The sequence below is a fragment of the Schistocerca cancellata genome, chromosome 1 (assembly GCF_023864275.1).
Source record: "Schistocerca cancellata isolate TAMUIC-IGC-003103 chromosome 1, iqSchCanc2.1, whole genome shotgun sequence".
In the NCBI taxonomy this organism is placed as follows: Eukaryota; Metazoa; Arthropoda; class Insecta; order Orthoptera; family Acrididae; genus Schistocerca; species Schistocerca cancellata.
In genome coordinates, this window is record NC_064626.1 from 794,422,189 (window position 1) to 794,442,718 (window position 20,530).

At 41.7% G+C, this 20,530-nt stretch overlaps 1 protein-coding gene across 1 annotated transcript in view; it reads left to right on the forward strand.

Annotated features, from left to right (window-relative positions):
- Positions 1-2,579: 2,579 nt before the first annotated feature.
- Positions 2,580-20,530, forward strand: part of LOC126104245 (ATP-dependent 6-phosphofructokinase-like) — a 453,644-nt gene continuing 435,693 nt past the window's right edge. The window contains exon 1 of the mRNA XM_049912336.1: positions 2,580-2,901. Coding sequence (XP_049768293.1) covers positions 2,580-2,901 — 322 coding nt within the window. The remainder of the gene's footprint in view (positions 2,902-20,530) is intronic.

Below are 20,530 nucleotides of genomic sequence, written 5' to 3' on the forward strand. Positions count from 1 at the left end.
CGTGCAGCCTGCCTCCAGTGGTGTCGCGACAGGCGTGAATGGAAGGACGAATGGAGACATGTCGTCTTCAGCGATGAGAGTCGCTTCTGCCTTGGTGCCAATGATGGTCGTATGCGTGTTTGGCGCCGTGCAGGTGAGCGCCACAATCAGGACTGCATACGACCGAGGCACACAGGGCCAACACCCGGCATCATGGTGTGGGGAGCGATCTCCTACACTGGCCGTACAACACTGGTGATCGTCGAGGGGACACTGAATAGTGCACGGTACATCCAAACCGTCATCGAACCCATCGTTCTACCATTCCTAGACCGGCAAGGGAACTTGCTGTTCCAACAGGACAATGCACGTCCGCATGTATCCCGTGCCACCCAACGTGCTCTAGAAGGTGTAAGTCAACTACCCTGGCCAGCAAGATCTCCGGATCTGTCCCCCATTGAGCATGTTTGGGACTGGATGAAGCGTCGTCTCACGCGGTCTGCACGTCCAGCACGAACGCTGGTCCAACTGAGGCGCCAGGTGGAAATGGCATGGCAAGCCGTTCCACAGGACTACATCCAGCATCTCTACGATCGTCTCCATGGGAGAATAGCAGCCTGCATTGCTGCGAAAGGTGGATATACACTGTACTAGTGCCGACATTGTGCATGCTCTGTTGCCTGTGTCTATGTGCCTGTGGTTCTGTCAGTGTGATCATGTGATGTATCTGACCCCAGGAATGTGTCAATAAAGTTTCCCCTTCCTGGGACAATGAATTCACGGTGTTCTTATTTCAATTTCCAGGAGTGTACTTTAAGCATCTTTCTTGCATATCAACACCTGCAAATTAATTTTTGAACGAGACGGTCGTTTTTAAGTACCAACACGATAGCACCTTTCACCAGTTACAAGTCCATCTAACAAATGACGTACCTTGCCTCTGAGAATTCTGATCCTGCCATTATTAATTAAGGAAACCTCATCGTCGTGTCTGTGTCCTTCTGACTCCCCCAACATAGCTGGATTAGCGAGTGGCACAAATGCCTGTCCCTATTAGGCAACTATGTCTTTTTCAGACTTATGCTTTCGTTTTTGAATTTTCAAATGTGTGTGAATTCCTAAGTCGACGTCACAGTGCAGCTCACAATGATATATCGACTGCGGAGATCATAGATGTAAGTCTTTTTCAGACTTATGCTTTCGTTTTTGAATTTTCAAATGTGTGTGAATTCCTAAGTCGACGTCACAGTGCAGCTCACAATGATATATCGACTGCGGAGATCATAGATGTAACTCGAGCATTGTGCACGTCTCTGCCGCCGACCAACGTTTGTGGCGCAGTGGCGCATTTGCGTCTGTGGCCGTATGCTCAGTCACGCGGTACACGAGTCTAAAGGGACGAAGCGGGCACTGGAGCGGCAGTCTTGCGGCTCACTCTGAAGATGGTTGAACGTTATACAGCCGAAATATTAGAAGGAGAATTCTTGCGGTTGCACACTCGAAACTTAATGGAACAACAAATATAGATGTTGAAGATGTCAATTAATTAAACTTTTAATTTATTTAATACTTTTATTTGGACACTAACCTAAAAGCTACCAACATAAAAAATCATTTTAAGATACTCAGTTCTCTTATTAGTGTATATGAGTTCTACATTGTCTCATGTACTGGTTGTGCCTTCCCTGCAAAACTGTAGTACCTTGAATTAGTTTAACCAATAGTTATAAATGTGCAGTACATGATCATTTTTTTTAAAAAAAAAAACAGTCATAAAGGTTCAATCAAGGCCTCCAGTGCTGAGGCGTGTCAGTCAAAATCATCGGTGCAGATTTTAAAACTTACATTTGATTTCTGTTTAATCAGGCACTCAGGTCGACCCTAGCCCAGGGTCCTTGTGTCGAGCTCACCCTCCTCCCCGCGTTTCTCCCCTCTCACCCACCTAAATACAGCCCTGTTGGTATGGTATTATAATTTATCTGTTAATTTACATTATATTCTACATCCTTCAACACGTACAATTTCATGTGGGACACGTCAGTGAAGCAAAATCATGAGGTGTAAGTGCAGACATTGTCTTTGCATTATGGTACGAGATCTCTATCAACTGCCACATCAGATTTGTACATGTTTGATACGTTGAGGAATAAGTGTGATGACAAGCATTTATGCATTTACACATTTGCCTCAGTCTCGTGACGTAGCCTAAAGAATATCATTAGTACCCATTCTTGGCAACGTAACTTGTGTGTAAAATGTGAAAACAAATTCGTACTGTTACCATTCTTCTCTCAAAAACCCTGCTTTGCCTTTATTTCAACCAAAATGTATCGTTCCTCATTGATTCCGAAGAAAATCAACCTTAAATGGTTCATTTAAAAGTCAGTGTTCACTTTACGTCGAAGAGGCTGAATTAAATGTCGGATTAGTTATTCTTTGCTGTCAGTTAAAACATCTTTGTAACTAGGGGGGGTAGACGGCAACTGCCAAAGTTCTCCCCCGATTCTGGAAGATTACCTTTCATTTTTACAATACTCTTGATGTCATTATCATTTCTTTCCTTTTTGTTTTGGGCGCTTTTACTTGTGTGACAACGAGAAATGGACGACGAGAAGGAAGACACGCCACAAGAGGACATGGAAGAAGACGAACTGGAAGAAGAGCAGGACGGCGACCTCCCTTCAGAAACTGAGGAGGAAGAGGTAGATAACGAACCCGTAGAGGAAACTACAGACCAGGAAGAATTGAAATCTACAGAAACTCGTAAAAAAAGTGTAACGATGAAGGGAGATGTCCCTACGTTTAGAGAAGGAAGTGACGTAGCCGGCCAGTTTTCGGGAGAAATTCCTGTACGCTTCTTGCAGAGAGGTTCACATGTTGGAAAAGGGTTAGCAGTACTCACGAGTGGCGGCGATTCTCAAGGTAGGAATTTAAAACTATAGTACTGTCTACGACTGTGCAAACGGCCTTCTAGCTAATTTGACAGCATTTTATTTGTGTGCCATCTGGTTTCTTCGGCATTTAGTCATCAAATAACTTTCATAAATTTGTGCTGTTTCTAGTAAAATCTTTGCATAATAGGAACAATACGCTATTAGAGTATATTTTCTCCTTTTTCAGATTTAGAAATATGAATGTGGTGATGTAAATCTAAAATTACCTTACACTGCCTGCCTTCTAGGAGGGACTGAAACAAATACAATATAAATGATGGTTTATTACAAATATAATGATCCTCATTATCAGCAGCATCTTCACTGCTTCATTAAGCATTTACTAGAGTCCTCAGTTATATGCGTACATGTTTCTAATGCCATGTATCCACATTCCATTATGAAGTCGTGTCATTGTTTTCTTATCTCTTGGAATCTAGTAAAGAATTTCTTGTGCCGTCTACCTTCATTTCATTTTCGTTATAGCCATCAATAAATCTTGTTTCAGTCCGTCCCCCGATCAATTTATTTGTTTTCCTTTCTATTTTTAGTACTCGCTAATTGGCATCTTTCCACAGCTGTGTGAGGAATACTCGGTTTTTGAATGGCTTGCCCATTAAAAGTTCAGTTAAATTTTTATATATCGGTTCCTCACTTTCAGGCACTGTAGCACAACAAACCGAGAAGAAAAGGACGTCTCTTGGATAGATCTTCAACGCACTGTAGCACTGAAACTGCATATTTGAGGAATAAACAAATATAAATACGAACTCCTCCAAATACGACACGATAAATTCGGAAACTGTAAAATCGAGATTGCGCTGTACGATGTGCTTTTGTTACGGAATCTGAGCACAGGACATGTGATCTACAGTAGTTACCCAGTTACAGCAAGCATAGCAGACGTGTGGTCTACTCAGCCAAACACGTGACTTTTTCGTAGCGCGCATACATAAACGAAAATACGTACAGTATAGGAATAAGTAGTGCTATGGCTACATATATAATTTTAGTTCTGCTTTTTTCATGAGAGATGTGCGATCTGCAAAGGTGTTTTTATGCTGGGACGTAAGGGCACGTCTTGCATTGGCAGAAGAAATCTGGTTGTGGTGACAGACTGATCTGAGCGTAGCCAGAGGTCTAGGTAAGACTGGAATACACCAGATTTGTTGTGAGTTGGCGAAGCGAAATTTGGGAACAAGAAACACAACAAAGGCCGTGAAATAGTTGGAAACTGATGTTCGATGGAATTCAGCAAGTGTCGAAAAAGTGCTTCCTTGAGTCCATTGAATTTTGCACTAAGGAAGTGTTGTTCAGAACACTGAAAGAAAAAATGCCCCCTGAGGCGAAGATCGTTAATGACTGCTTCATTTCATACAACATTCAAAATACTGAAGGTTTTTACCTACAGTTAACTATGGTCCGAACTTTGTAGTTACGAAAGATGGTTCCGTTCACACACAGAACATGGACAGAATGTGACGAGACGTTAAAAGTGCCATCCCACGATATGGGAGAAAGACCAAACATTTCGTGTGCTACCTAGCTGACTGTATGTACCGTTGAGCACAGACAGAAAAATTACGTCACTTTTTTGTTGAAGCGGGTAAACTTTACGCGCCCCGAGGAATTGTAATGCAATAATTCTTTCGAAGAATGTTCAAACAAGCTTGGCGACTATAATTCAGTGCTTTTCGGGGAACCCGGCGCCTTCAGTTTCCTCAACGTTACAGATATGTTACATATTTGCTTGGTAGTGTAAATTTTGTACATTACTTTTTATAATATCTACTTTGTTCGTGTTTCATTCCAAAAATTTATCGTTGTTTATGTGTTGGCGCACTGTAAATGTGTTGATACGATTGTCTGATTACATGCTCTCATTCTGTGTTTTGATTGGCTGAGGAGATCACGTGTCCTGTGCATCGTATGGTGCAATTTAGATTTCACAGCTTCCTAAGCTATCGTCCAATATTTGGCGGATTTCGTATTTATACTTGCTTATTCCGCAAATAGGCAGTTTCAATGCCACAGCGCATTAAAGACCTATCCAAGAGGCGTCTTGTTTTTCTGGCGTTTTTGTTCTACTGCGCGTGAAAGTGCGATACTGATATATGAAATTGTAGCGAAAGTTGATATCTCACTGCTATTACTCAGAGTTGGAAATATACGCTGACCGTAATTTTCTATTTTCAGACATACCAGAAGCTTTGCTTTGAAACTCCTATGTAGTCAATAACACAATTTTATGCTATTCCAATCTTTTTCATTTCCTTTGTTGTTCATCCAGTCGTCTTCTGATGCTCTAATTCCGAAAGTTCAGGCATTGTTTCTTTGACTTGATGATTAATTTGTGGTGTCAACACCCAATATGCTGATTATAAATTATTTTAGTATTGCTGTAATTTATTTCTAGACTTACTCTGTTAGGTCATTTCCTCCATTAGTTGTTGAACTTAATTTCATTCCTGAAATTTCCACAGTTAGCTGCAGTCTAATTGTACTGTATTGTATATTTGTTGGTTCAGGTTTATTATATACACTTGACTGTGTACACTACCGACAAAAGTTTTCGATCACCATGATAAAAACTACATACATTATTTCAGTGCAGAAACGCATTGTACTAACTAAATAGACTGACAAAATAAATATTTTCTCTCTCTATCATTAACTACAATACGTTATTATTTAGATTTTAGTCTCTTCAAAGTATCCACCATTTGCCCGAGGAATAGCTATTCAAGAGCTTTGCATTCTGGAGATAAGATTTTGTAGTGTTTTTACAGGTATTACTGTCCAACAAGTCTGTAAAGTATTCTATAGATCTTCAACATTAGAAGACCTCAGTGTTCTGACCTGCCAGTCAAGTTCATCCCACAGGAGTTCTATTGAATTTAAGTCAGATGATGCACTTGGCCAAAACATGTTCTTCAGATCCTCACATTTCTCTTTCCTATTACCATACCCTTCACCCAAGGCAGGAGCATGTCTGGGATCATTACCCTGCCGCAGAATAAATCCACGACCAACAAGTCCTTTGCCAGATGGAAGTGCATTGTTGATCAATATCCTGTGACATTGTTCCTCCTTCAGTGTTCCGTTAATTCTCACTAGATCACAGACTTTATCATCCGTAAAACATCCTGACACCATGGCCGATCCTCCACTATCCTTCAACATTGGCATCACAAGTTGATTCTTCATACGTTCTGTAATTTTCGTTTGCGTGGTTAATGAATTGACATCTGAAGGCTGTATCTGCTTATCTTTTTTCTATATTCCCTTCAGTTTAAACGAGTTTCTAATCTGAGGAGTTAACTTTTTATGGATTTAATTACTCTTATTGCTTATTCTCTGTTATGGAGGAGGAGGAGGAGGAGATTAGTGTTTAACGTCCCGTCGACAACGAGGTCATTAGAGACGGAGCGCAAGCTCGGGTGAGGGAAGGATGGGGAAGGAAATCGGCCGTGCCCTTTCAAAGGAACCATCCCGACATTTGCCTGAAGCGATTCAGGGAAATCACGGAAAACCTAAATCAGGATGGCCGGAGACGGGATTGAACCGTCGTCCTCCCGAATGCGAGTCCAGTGTGCTAACCACTGCGCCACCTCGCTCGGTTTATTCTCTGTTATTTCTGGTTTAAATCCATTTCTAATTTCACTTTATACAACATGTTTCTGCGACATGTTTAAATATAGCCCCTTCACCATAGGCGACGAAATATTGCACATAAATCCCTCACTACGGCTAATCAACTGGCATATGGAAACACCCTACTGGCTCACTGTCATAACTGAGTACCAGTGGTTGCTACCTGAAGCTACCATTTTATTATTATTATATTTTGTTGAAGTGTCAGCGCCTTTCGCATAAAACCACCGACGCTATTGCAAGACAGAGACATTTCGTGGTTCACTGAGTTTCTCCTACACTCAGTGCAGAGATTGTGCTACGTTATTCTGTGAGAGTGTGACATGCGGTTTTTTCTTCACCCTCAACGGGTGATTGTGTGGTGTGCACTGTCCAGTCACGAGATAATCGCCAGTATTTCTTGATGACACGGTGGCTACGTGACTACCGAAAAGTACGTGAAGGTTTTAGAAGATCATCCTCATTATCCAAAGTGACCCTGATTTCGACAAGATGTGGTTCATTCATGCCGGAGCTCAACCACATCGAATCAGAAAAGTGTTTGATGTCCTAGAGCAGGGCTTAACAACTGGCCGGTTTTGAGCGCGAGTACTCGCTTCTGCTCAGGCACGTGCTCGCGAGCAGGTGCAAGGTCACGGAGTAGGGAGGGAGGGGAGGGAGGGGGAAATGCGCGCGCACGTTTGAACAGGGCCGCAGCGTGCCTATTGAATTCGCGCCGACTGTGTAACGTTTGAAGTACTACGATCAGCTCTAACAGTCACTTCGCAGTTAAGAATCATGTCAAGTCGCCGCTGTGTAGCCCCAACCATGTTTTCGCAGTTCAACCCCCATTGGAAGAAATTGTATCTGTTTACAGTAAAAGATGGTGTTGCAAAATGTTTAGTACGTCACAAAACGCTGAATTCTTTTAGGAAATTTAATTTGCAGCGACATTATATGTCGTACCACGCGAAAGACTACGGAAGTGGAAAATGTGATGGACCAGATCGAGCACAGGAAGTTATTAAACTTAAAAGGAAGCTATCCGAAGAAGATCTGGACGACGAAGAAAAATCAACTGAGGCAGCTCTCAGAGTGAGTTACAAAACTGCTTTGCTTTTAGCAAAATCCCTGCGCTCCTTCGCTGATGGCGATTTAATAAAAGAATGTTTGGTAGTTGCAGCGGAACATTTGTGTCCATCTCAAGTTGAACAGTTTCGGATTGTGCCATTATCTAACATGACCATTATGCATCGCATACAGGACATGGCAGACGACGTCCAGAGCCAGCTTGCAAATATCTGTAATGATTTTATGGCGTACTCTCTAGCTCTGGACGAAAGTGTTGATATCACTGGAAATGAAGAACACTACAACCGGAGGTCATATTTTAAGTAGTGTTGAAGAAAGTGTTGAAAAATATTGGATTGTTGTGGAATTCTTTAGTTTCAGTGTCTACAGACGGTGCACCAGCGATGACAGGGAAAAAATCAGGTTTCATTGCGCTGTTGAAGGAGAAAATGAAAGAAACTGACCGTGCCGAATGAAATAAGGGGCGTTCACTGTGTGATCCACCAGGAAAACTTATGTGCAAAGAGTATCACTCTAAAAAATGTGATGAGTGTTACTGCTCGTACAACCAATTATATAAGGAAGCATGGGCTACAACACAGGCAATTTGAAAGCTTTCTTGGGGATGTAAAAAGCCAGTATGGTAGCCTGACTTATTACAGCGAGGTCCGCTGGCTTAGTCGTGGCGAATTATTAAATCGATTTTTTCCCTATTAGATGAGATAAATATGTTCATGGAAATAAATACCATGTGTGTTCCTGAAATGAAAGAGCCTTCATGGAAATGTGATCTCGCGTTCTTAGCAGATTTAACTAGCCATCTGAATGCTTTGAACGTTTCACTGCAAGATAAAAATCTGCTGATTACTCATTTCATAGATCGAATACGAGCTTTTAAAATGAAATTGACACTTTGGGTGAGTCAGCTGGAAACAGGAAATCTAGCTCATTTTCCTAAATTATCATCCATGCAAGATGTTCACAAAGACTGTGAACGTTATTCACATAGTTTAGTTGCCCTTAAGGAAGAATTTGATCAACGCTTTCAAGATCTGACAGCACTAGACAGTGATTTTGATCTGTTCTCATCTCCATATTCAGCGAATATTGAAGGGATTCGTCCTGAGCTGCAACTAGAACTTATTGACCTACAGTGTGACAGAGAATACAGTGACAAATTTCAGAACAAGAAAAACACTTCCCTTAGGATAGATTTCCTCGTTAGCACATACTGGCGGCTACAATAATATCAATGTTCGGTTCCACGTATGTTTGTGAACAACTGTTCTCTGGAATGAAATGTAACAAGACCCGCCTGAGAAACGCATTGTCTGATCGAAATTTAAACTGCACGCTGCGCCTACAGTGCACAAGAACAATTACTCCGAACATAGACGCAATTGTAAAGGGCAAAAAGAACAAGATAACCGCGAATCCCACACTTCAGTGACACCTTTTATTGTGTAACAGTTCACAAATTAATACGAATGTAGAGGCATACACTAAGCTAATAAAATTATGTGGCTCATGTACATTCTCCTTTATTTGTTTCTTTTGTCGCAGTAATAATTCGTGAGTGATATCCCTGCAAGTGGCCGCGGATTTACATTGACTGGCGGCAGCTGTTGTGTGCCCCACGTGACTCTCCCCACTCTCCGCTCTGGTCCGGTAGTGGGGGTAGCGTGCTCCCGCTGCTCTGTGCTCGCGCCTGGCTGCTCACAGCTTTCTCCGCGAGCACGTATGTTGTGAAGCCCTGTCCTAGAGGAACACTTTGGGGACCGCGTTATGGCTCTGAGGTACCCAGAGACCATTGGCATGGGCCTCGATTGGCCGCCATATTCTCCGGATCTGAACACAAGCGACTCCTTTTTGTGGGGCTGTATTAAAGACAAGGTGTACAGCAATAACCCCAAAACCATTGCTGAGCAAGAAACAAGCATTCAGGAGCTCGTCGACAGCATCGACGTTCCGACACTTCAGCGGGTCACGCAGAATTTAGCTATGCGTCTGCGCCGCATCACCGCCAATGATGGCAGGCATATTGAACATGTCATAACCTAAATCCGAATATCAGTAGTGACGTTTACATGTTGAATAAAGTATGTGCACGCCGTAGTTTGTAACTAATTTACTTTTTTTCGTATAGTTCAGTAAAACAAGGAGTGCTGGTCACTCGATGAAACTCGCATGGTACGATAAGCAGGGAGAGAAATTTCAAATCAGCTGCTTTGCTTAAAAAAATTGATCTATTTATATGTAGCAAAGCTTCATGCGTCTCTGTAGTTAGTTTCTCAGTAAAGCTTTTACTTTTCGCGTAAAAAGATAAAAACGACTGTTATGGGAATCGCGTGTGTTCCCTGCTACGCAGTCTGTCTCATATGATTTTGAGGAAACTATTGATTAAAAAAGAATTCTTTATCTTATAGCCACTCGTCACAGCTTGACACTGAACTGGTTTTCTTTTTTGTCATCGTAGTTATTATTGCGGTGCTTCAAAGTGAAGCACAACTAAGCGCATATTATAAAGAATTTTACAGGAAGATTGTAGTCGCTGTCCATTTTACGTTTGGTGCATATTAAGGCGTATATTCCTGCGTAAGAAATGTAGCTAACATATTTAAATTGTGTTTAATGCTGGAAAGAAATCCGTTGATGTTCCCAGTCTCAAGTAAATACGAGATACGTTTGGGCGTTTGGATGCGATGAGCTACGACACACCACCCTCGACACGACGGCGCTCTGCGCTATGCGGAGCTGTCGGCCGCCGATACATGCTGAGGCATTCAGTCCCACTTGTGCTTTCAAGCTGGAAAGATGTCTTGACTTGTGCATATCTGAGCTGCGTTTAGTCAACACGTCGTTCACGCTAGAGGACTGTTTGAAATTGATATCTTTTGACCAGTTTATTGCGAAAAGCCGATATGTGAGGGATTACGCAATGAAATCGTATTCGAGGGTAGACGTGACCTGCGTGACGTGGAGGTAGATAGCCACAGAAATGAAAGAAACTGATAAGAATTTGCTGTGGAATCTGTACCATCGTTTTTATCACATCAACTTTGTTGTTGCTCTATATTATTCAGATAACAAATCTACGGCTTTGGTCGGTGATTGTAAAATGTTAATCATATTTTAAAAATTACTTCATTCGATTCCGAAACGGAGGGGCTGGTATTTAAGGTTCTCCAAATATTAATTGTAGGTATACATTGTTAGTGATGGTATTTTTTCTTCTGTAGAACTTTCGGAGTAAGTCTTGGAAGCTGCTTCCTGTAGCCAAACACCTGGAATAATGGTTAACAGTTATTTGTGAGATTGCACTAGAAATTAAATATTGTAATAACGGATATTGGGAAATATACGCTGCAGGCGTTTCGCAGATGTAGATACCAATATATTTTAAATATTTTTTAAACATATACCTACTTTGTATTTTCTTAACTTTGTTTCCATTGTCGAAACAGATTTGCTGTAAAAGATGGAAAAATATACGCACTATTTTTGGAATGTCGTTGAAACCAAAATCAGGATCGGGTAAAGTCAGGAAATTCCCCCCCCCCCCCCCCACTTCTAATTTCTTCGTCCGTTCATGGAGGGGTTTTCGTCTTCTGGAAATGCACCTCCACTTGAGAACAATGAAGACAGCACGACAACTTCAAGTGCAGCGCTGTCTGCTAAAGATACTCAGGAAGTAGAAACATGTCAGATTTCAGAAGAAACAAGTGATGTCCTTGAATGTGACGTGGTACTACAACCACCTCCCCCAAAAAGAAAAGCTGTAGCCGAAAAAGTATTTGCCGACTGGCTGGAAAAAAGAAACCTTAACGAGATGAAAAGACAACGGGAGCCATTAGCTGATGACGCTAACAATGTTTTTTCAGTCCATGCTCCCGGACTGTAAGAAACTTAGTGATAGGCGTAGACGAGATCTAAAGGCAAAATTCCTGTTCCTGTTGAATGAGCAACTGGACGAAATCAAGCAGGAGACGTCGGAATTTTCCTCAGCATTACGGGCGTCTTCCATTTCTAACAACAGATCATTGTCTGCCCCTGCACGGAACTCACCATGGAAATGAAATGAGTGTTTGGCGTCATTGGCCGGGACCATTTACGGGGCAGGTCCGGCCACCTTGGTACAGGTCTTATTACATTCGACGCCACAGTGGGCGACCTGCGCGCCGGATGGAGATGAAATGATTATGAAGACAACACAACACCCAGTCCCTGAGAGAAGAAAATCCCCGACCCAGCCGGGAATCGAACCCCGGCCCGTAGGACGACAATCCGTCACGCTGACCACTCAGCTATCGGGGCGGACGGAACTCACCATGTAATGCTACAATATCAATAGTCACTCATCTAACTTCACATGCGACAATGTTCGCTATAAATACGTGTGAATCTGAATCATATTCTGCCTGAACATTCCGAACAGTTCAACTTTTCAAACTGTATTCATTATTTATGAATGTACTTCCCAGAATAAAGTATCACAATAAATCTTATCAAAAATAAACTTTTAACGGTGGCATTTTTTATGTAGTACGCACGCATTCACCAACTTAATGTAATTAGTAGCTTCTCAGCAGAAGGAATAGCAAGTCGAAAATTTGTGTCCTGCTGTAACAGACGCTGATACTAGTTGCTGCAAAAGAGTGGAAACTCTGTACTCAATCTGTATAATTTGTGGAATTTGTGTTCGTGGTGAGAGAGCTCATGAAAAACAACAGCCAAACTCTGTTTGATATAGTAGCATTGTACAGGTGCAGCCAGTATTTTTCTTTCTCAGTTGTTTCAGCTTGAAGTATTGATAACGCCCTCTTCAGAAGAGCTCATGATTACAGCTGAGCCAGAAAAGTTAACAGTGATTCGTACTGTCTTGTTTGTCGTAACCCACGTCGCATCGCGTGATTGTTTGGTATATCGTATCGCCCCAGCGGTAACGCGAGTGTCCCACCAATAAGGTCGCGTCGCGCCTGGAATCTTTATTACAACGAATCATATCGCATATTGTGTTGCCTCATTCTGAACAGCATCTAATGTGTTACATAAAATCCTGTGGCACAATACAAGAATGTAACAGACATCACGTTGCATATATAGCCTACTTTCACTAGTTAGCTGATATGTTCGTCTATGACGTTTCTAGACATTTCTGTATTCGTGCATGCTTTAATGTTCAAACCATTCAGAGCAACAAACAGGTCTGACAACTTTGAAGATGTCCGGAATGAAATCGTTATCAGAAACCGTGAAGCAATTGTAGCGATAATGATTACCAATGTACAACAGGCAACTGAAACATGTAAAAATATTTGTATGTTCAGCTAACTAAATAAAGTGACGGTAGTGACAAATCTCAAAAAACAAGTCGAAACACTGAATCTCGAGAGGAGATGTAGAGGAACTATGGTTCAGGTTTAGAAGATTGGTTGACCATGTACTGGATGGATACGTACCTAACAGAACAGTTCATGATGGAAGGGATGTTTCATGTTCTACAGTCACTGTAAACAAACTTCTGAAGGAACAGGGATTACGGCATAATAAGTACAAAACAAAGCATAAGGCCATAGATAAGGACATGCTGAATGAAAAACGTTTAGGTGTCAAGAGGCAGTGCGTGAAGCCAACGACTACAGTAACATATAAAGGCTGTTGCTGGCACGAAAGTTAGTGTCCAGACATTCATGAAGGAGACAGGGACTGAAAGTTTTGTTATCAAAGCAAAAGCAGAAATGCTGAACTCCAATGTAAAATATTCCTTTTCAAAGAACAAGTCAGAGATATTGCAACAATTTAATTCTCGCACCACTACAAGGATGAGTGATATAAATATTCGTGTCAGTGATGTAAGAAAGAATAGAAATCGCTAAAACTGAGCGAAGTTCTAGGGCCCGATTCTATACCGAATTTGCGACTGAGTGAGACTCTCTATTAACCAAAATCTACCGCAAATCTGAAAAAAAATTCATTAATTGGAAGAAAATAGTTGTCACGTCCGTCTACAATAAGATTAGCAGAAGTGAGGCACAAAACTACTGTCCACTATCCTTGATGTCGGTTTGCTGCAGAATCTTAGAACGTATTTTGAGCTCAAACATAATGCCACCAGAATGAAAAATTCTCTTATCATAGCACAAAAAAGGCGAATATGTCCTGGCCAGAGTTACGGATGCAAAAGAAGGAAACTAGCTTTTCAACTTATCAGGCAGCTTCAAAAACATTTAAATCAAAACATCTTAACATATTCGCGCTTTTTTACTTGCTAGTATTAATACCCGTGTCATGTAGTATAGTGCATCATGTCAAGTAAAGTAATATATTACATGTTGTCATGTCGTGTAACGTGACACGTGCCATCATGTCATCCAACATGTAATTAAGGTTTAGAATGCATGAATCGCAAGGTGAAGGTAAGCCAACAATTTACAGCTAAGAGAGCTCACTACGTTGGAGAAGTAGGGTTAACTCGCAAAATAAGCGCGAATATGTGAAGATGTTTTGATTTAAATGTCTTTGAAGCTGGCAGACAAGTCGAAAAGCTACGTATATTTTACATTCCTAAATCTGCCCAGGAAATAATCGCCTTTTTTTTGCTATGATAGGAGCATTTTTCATTCTAGTTCTCAATATTTAATCTATCATAATTCTGACATTAGTCCGCGATAGCTTGACAACCGATGCAGGTCCATGTTGATTCGGCCGACGACCGATCCTGTGTAGGTTTTTTTGTTGTCTTTGGAACCATGTTGCCTACGTCGTGGCGACGGATAAATCGTTCACTAAACAACGGTACGACCATAAATTATATGTATTTGCCTACCTTCTTACAAACTCTGAAACGATCGCACAAGTCTGAACTATACTGTTTTTGCTTGTAAAATCTGAATGATGCTACATATTTGAAATCGAGTTTTCGATTTCATCGTAAGAATGCATATTTTTTATTTGACTCACTTTAAATCGTTTCCGTGCATTCAATCCACATAAGAACAAACTTTTTAGCTCGACTTTAAACCATCGTATCTCGAGAACGTATAAAGATAAGTGGATAAAAAATTTCATTTTGACTTCATCTATCTATTCGTGCAAAGTTGGAAACGATTGGTTTAATTTCAAAGTTTAGAAATGACGCGCTTCAAAAACTTCCCATAAAAAGAGTGCTTTTGCATGTACAATTCAAACAAACCAAGATGTTTTCGGTTAAAATATATCTTACGTTAAACCTAGATCCGATCCACCGTGTACCATATTTGAACCATCCGTCTCGCTCCTATCCGGAGTTATTTAATAATGACTGTTTTTCCACGAAGAATCCGGACGGTGATGAACTCTTTTCGCACGTAAATTTCGAACGGTGCGTATGCAAATCGTGCCATTGGCTGAGCATTAATTTCAGCCCAATTAAAATCTTTTGCAAAAGGAATTAATCGATTCGCTCAATTTGCCTAGGTACCAGGTGCAATTCGTCGCTGACCTTGCTTACTTAATATACTGTTACATAGCTGCACTAACAAGGGGAAGGCCTCAGACACGGCCAACTGATTTGGCTCAAATTTGGCAGGTCGCTTGTGTACAACCTAAAACGAAGGAATCTAAGATATTTTGGGTCAACACCCCCGCATTTCTGAGAAAATCACCCCTAAAGGTTATGAAGAGCAATAGACTCAAAATTGGCGGGATCTATAGATAATTGTAAACAGAGCATTTTTCATCCTCATCAGGTATGGGGACCGAAAACGCACACTTTTCCAGAAATCGAGGTAAGAAACTTTAACAACTGCCACTTCTGTATCCACATGGTAAACGCTTTTCGCCGGCAGCACCGATAGCGCAACGGCCGAGGTAACTGGCTGACAAGGGAACCTCCCCATCGCACCCCCCTCAGATTTAGTTATAAGTTGGCACAGTGGATAGGCCTTGAAAAACTGAACACAGATCAATCGAGAAAACAGGAAGAAGTTGTGTGGAACTATGAAAAAAATAAGCAAAATATACAAACTGAGTAGTCCATGTAAAGATAGGCAACATCAAGGAGAATGTAAGTTCAGGAGCTCCGTGGTCCCGTGGTTAGCGTGAGTCTTCCCTCAAGTGAAAATTTACTTTCTTTATTTTCGCAAAGTTATGATCTGTCCGTTCGTTCATTGACGTCTCTGTTCACTGTAATAAGTTTAGTGTCTGTGTTTTGCGGCCGCACCGCAAAACCGTGCGATTAGAAGACGAAAGGACGTGCCTCTCCAATGGGAACCGAAAACATTTGATCGCAAGGTCATAGGTCGACCGATTCCTCCACAGGAAAACACGTCTGATATATTCTATACGAAACTGGTGACGGCATGTGCGTCACATGACAGAAATATGTTGTCGACCCACCTAACTTGTACACTTGGCGAATGGGTAAAAAGATTCTTCTACCTAACCCGATTTAGGTTTTCTTGTGGATGTGATAATCACTCCCAAAAAAGCGATGAAAACATAAGAGTTTGTCACATAAACTGCAACTAATGAATGCAAGTTTCACAACCGTATAGTTTTGCCTGTGCTCAGTCAAAACATATGTTTTTAACGTTTTCAAATTTTTCCGTGTGTAGACCGTCAAATCCTGCATATGTCCAAGCAATCTGAACATGTCCTGGAATTTTGGAGAGCGAAGTTGATTATGTGTGAGTGCCTGAACTTTGATAATTGACACACGATCACGTAAACAATACTGCTCTGTGTACCTGTGCAGTTTCGCAAAATCATAGAATCTTTTCACAAAGTATTTCACTTGCCGAAAACCAAACACATCTAACGGTTGCACAAGAGGTGTACAACCTGGAGGAATGGTAATCACATCTACTCCCACACTAAAATTGTACAATGCCTAATCCTTCTGCCCTGTATAGCTGTGAGGAGATAATAATTGTCTGAAAATAAAAAATTAAACATTTCACTCGAGGGTAGACTTGAACCTAGGACCTCCCGTTCCGCAGCTGCTCACGCTAACCACGGGACCACGGCGCTCCGCAACTCAGGCTATTGTCGATATTCGCTATGTTGCACATGGACTACCCACTCTGTATATTTTGCGTATTTTTTTCGTAGTTCCACATAACTTCTTCCTGTTTTCTCGATTGATCTGTGTTCAGTTTTTCAAGGCCTATACACTGTGCCAACTTATAACTAAATCTGAGGGGGGTGCGATGGGGAGGTTCCCTTGTGAGAATCAGAGAACCCGGGTTAGAATATCGTAGGCCGGCACGGTAGCTCATCATGTTCGGTCAGAGAGCTGGTTGGCCTCTGTAATAAAAAAATTAAGTGCAAGGACCAACAACGAACTTGAACGGATGTCATGTGACGTCCGCAACGACCAAACACAACGATCAATTAAAAAAAGAAAGATAAAAAAATCAATGAAACGTAGCGGATATTATTCTCTTTGTTTGTGTTTTTTCATATCTCAGTTGATAAGGATAGGAGGGTTAATAACGTAAGTAAATCAATAAGGAATGATAATAACAAGGTAGGCAAATAAATTTCTCAAACCTCTTGGGATAGTAAACAACTAAAATGTTACTACGGGTCACTTTACAATGCCTCTTCCAATCACTGTTACGTGTCCTCTCTTTTCTCCGAACAACTAGATGGATGGTACTTGTCACATACACATTCGAAACTAATATACTCACGGCACAGCTAATGTATGCAGTCTTTCGACAGCTACACTGTTCCTTCCGAAGAGTCGGCGGAAAACAAACTTGGTCTACATTTAAAAATTTGTATTTTTCGGGAATTAATTTTGATGCGTACCACGCATACGATATCATTGCCTGAAAAATCGGTGCTGAAAGTTGGTTATGAATTATGCTGTGAATAGTTACTGCATCCGTGCGGTTGTGCAATTCCCGCTGGGTTTCCAGAAGCACACTGCAATTCTGAAGTTTAAAGTTTTTAACCTGGCGATAGAAATAAACATCACACGGCTGGCACACAGGTATGCAGTTTGGCGGTATTACTTTTACTGTGCACTTCGGCTGACCCTCGCGATCTATAAACATTGTGTCATATATTGTAGCATTAATTTGTCCACTCCAGGAATCCAATATTAGACAAAACGTATGGTTTTAAAACATTCTCAAGAAATGTTATGTAAATCGCATTCGTCAGTTTCCCGGATTTGGAGCAGGTAATGTAAACATTTTTCAACAAGTCGGTTCTTCTATAACCCGAGGACCAAATGTTACATTCGTTTCTTGTAAACACAGGAAAACCTTAGGCAACACTTTTCCAGAGGCTGTGATGGCATATTGTGCCGTGTACGAATGTGTTAAGTTTGTTTTTACTACTGCGACAAGGGTTCGCTTTTCTCCCTTATGCGATAACGTGCGTGGAATATTCACCCAATACTCGCATCCTGTTTGATCGGCGTTTATCACGTAATCGCGATTAAAACCGGTCATAAGCGACGCCGTTTGCATGCTGAAAAGAGCCGCCACTTTCTGTATATCTTCTATATTTTGTACCTCCTTATGAGAGACGTATTTACTGACGTGCCGTTGACGAATTTTATACTCCGATTTGAAATTCTTTGCCCAAGGTAATGATGCAGCAAACGTAAAATCCTTGCTGGCTGTATACTGAAGCGCTGTACCTGCAGCCCACTCTTGAAGTAGTCTCGTTGTTACATTCTCGTTAGAACGAGATTCGACAAATCGGTCGTATGTCCACTTATTTATCGCCTGGTATTTGTCGTATATTGTCCCTCCTTTAACGATATCACTTACCCACAATTTCAAGTTCTTTTTTTTTTCAGGGCTGTTGTTGCTCCATTCTTTTGCAGTATTTGTAAAGTTCCAATTTGGATGATTCCTGGCTAGCGCTACCACCTTTACTTTTACTTCAATGGGTATAGCGCCGTAGTTCAATCGTTTAGTAACCGGTTCGTAATACTCATCGGGAACAGATGAAGCACATATTCCCAGTGACGTGGAGTTTTCCAAAGTATTATGACCATTTTGCGATTCACTAGTCGGGATATCTTCCACTGAATCACCTTCTGCTTCGTCTTCATGGTATACTACTTCAGTATCAACAAAAGTCATTTCGTTCGTCAGCTCCAAAAATCGCTCGACGATAGCCACTCCTATCAATCTGGAACGCTGAGAAACAGAACTGCCTGCTTCCGGTAGTGCATCGATAGTGCAACTTTCTTGCAACACTTAAAACAGAGCGTCGGTAACTTCCCGCTTGCCATCGTCTGTGACAGGCTGCCAACTATATATTACAGCGCTAGTCGAAGGGTGTACATCCTCCATTATTCGGCGCATTAACGTTGGAAAAATCACTACATGTATCCGCGAGGTTCGCGGCAGCCTAATGACGGAAAACTACTCTTTCCGATTGACTTCTATAAGGCTCGTGCTGGACACCTTCACTCTTCCAGGTTCACAACTATGATATGACGAAGAGGCAACCGGGACAACATAACTCTCCCCGCGGTCATTCTATCCCGTGCCTCGCTGTAAACAAGCGTCGCGCAGTTTGCTATCTGTGATCCCTCGTGAGGAATTCGCAGCACTCTTACTCGGAGTTGTTTTCCTGTGACAAAGCTTAAAAGTTTAATACTTTTACTAACTCACGGCGTTTGAGAAATTAGTTTGCCTACCTTATTATTATCATTCCTTTTTTATTTACTTACCTTATTAGCTCTTCTATCCCTATCAATTGAGATATGGAAAAATACAAATGAAAAGAATAACATCAGCTAGGTTTCTCCGATTCCCAGCCAGTTACCTTGGCCGTTGCGCTATTGTCGCTATCGACGAAAAGCTTTACCAAAAGGATACAGAAGTGGCAGTTGTAAGTGCTTCTTTCCTCGATTTCTTAAAAAGTTTGCGTTTGCGGACCTCATACCTGATGATGAAAAACGCTCTATTTACAATTATCTATCGATCCCGCCAATTTTGAGTCGAGTGCTCATCATAACCTTTAGGGGTGATTTTCTCAAAAACGCGAGGGCGTTGACGCAAAATATCTTAGATTCCTTCGTTTTAGGTTGTACACAAGCGACCTGCCAAATTTGAGTCGAATCGGTTGGCCGTGTCTGACGCCTTCCCCTTGTAAGACAGATACTCGAATGGTGATACAAATGGTGAGTGTTTCGCCCGTTGCTGGAGTTACCGTTGTCGCGCCAACCTAACCCGACACGAACTAAATTGAGTCTACGCCTACAGTAGGATACGTCACTCATTGTGACCTTTAAAAGTCCAGTAGCTTATTGGGCTTTATTTCGTTTGCTCGAAATTCGTCAAGCGTTCGATAAGCATTATTTACAAGTGGGTCTAAACAGAACTTAGCGTCGCGACAACTCGCAAATACACCGAGGTGACAAAAGTCATGGGCAGCGATATGCACATATACAGATGACACACAAGCAATAAAAGACAGGAATTAACAGACTTTGAACGCGGAATGGTAGTTTGAGCTAGATGCATGGGGCATTCCAGTCCGGAAACCGTCAGGGAATTAAGAATGTGAGATCCACAGTGTCTTGAGTGTGCTGCAAATACCACATTCCAGGCATTATCTCTCACCGAGGACAGCGGCCTCCACTGAACTACCGAGAGCAGCGACATTTGCGTAGGTAGAGCCGGCATTGCTAATAGAGAAGCAACAGTGCGTGAAATAGCCGCAGAAATCAATGTGGGACGTACGACGAACGTATCTGTTAGAACAATGCGGCCAAATCTGGCGCGACTTGCTAACAGCACATCACCTGCAGCGCCTCTCGTGGGCACTTGACTATATTGTCTGGAACCTAGACAACTGGAAAATCGTGGCGTGGGCAGATGAGTCCTGATTTCAGTTGGTAAGATCTGATGGTAGGGTTCGAGTGCGGTGCAGACCCCACGAAGCCATAGACCCAAGTT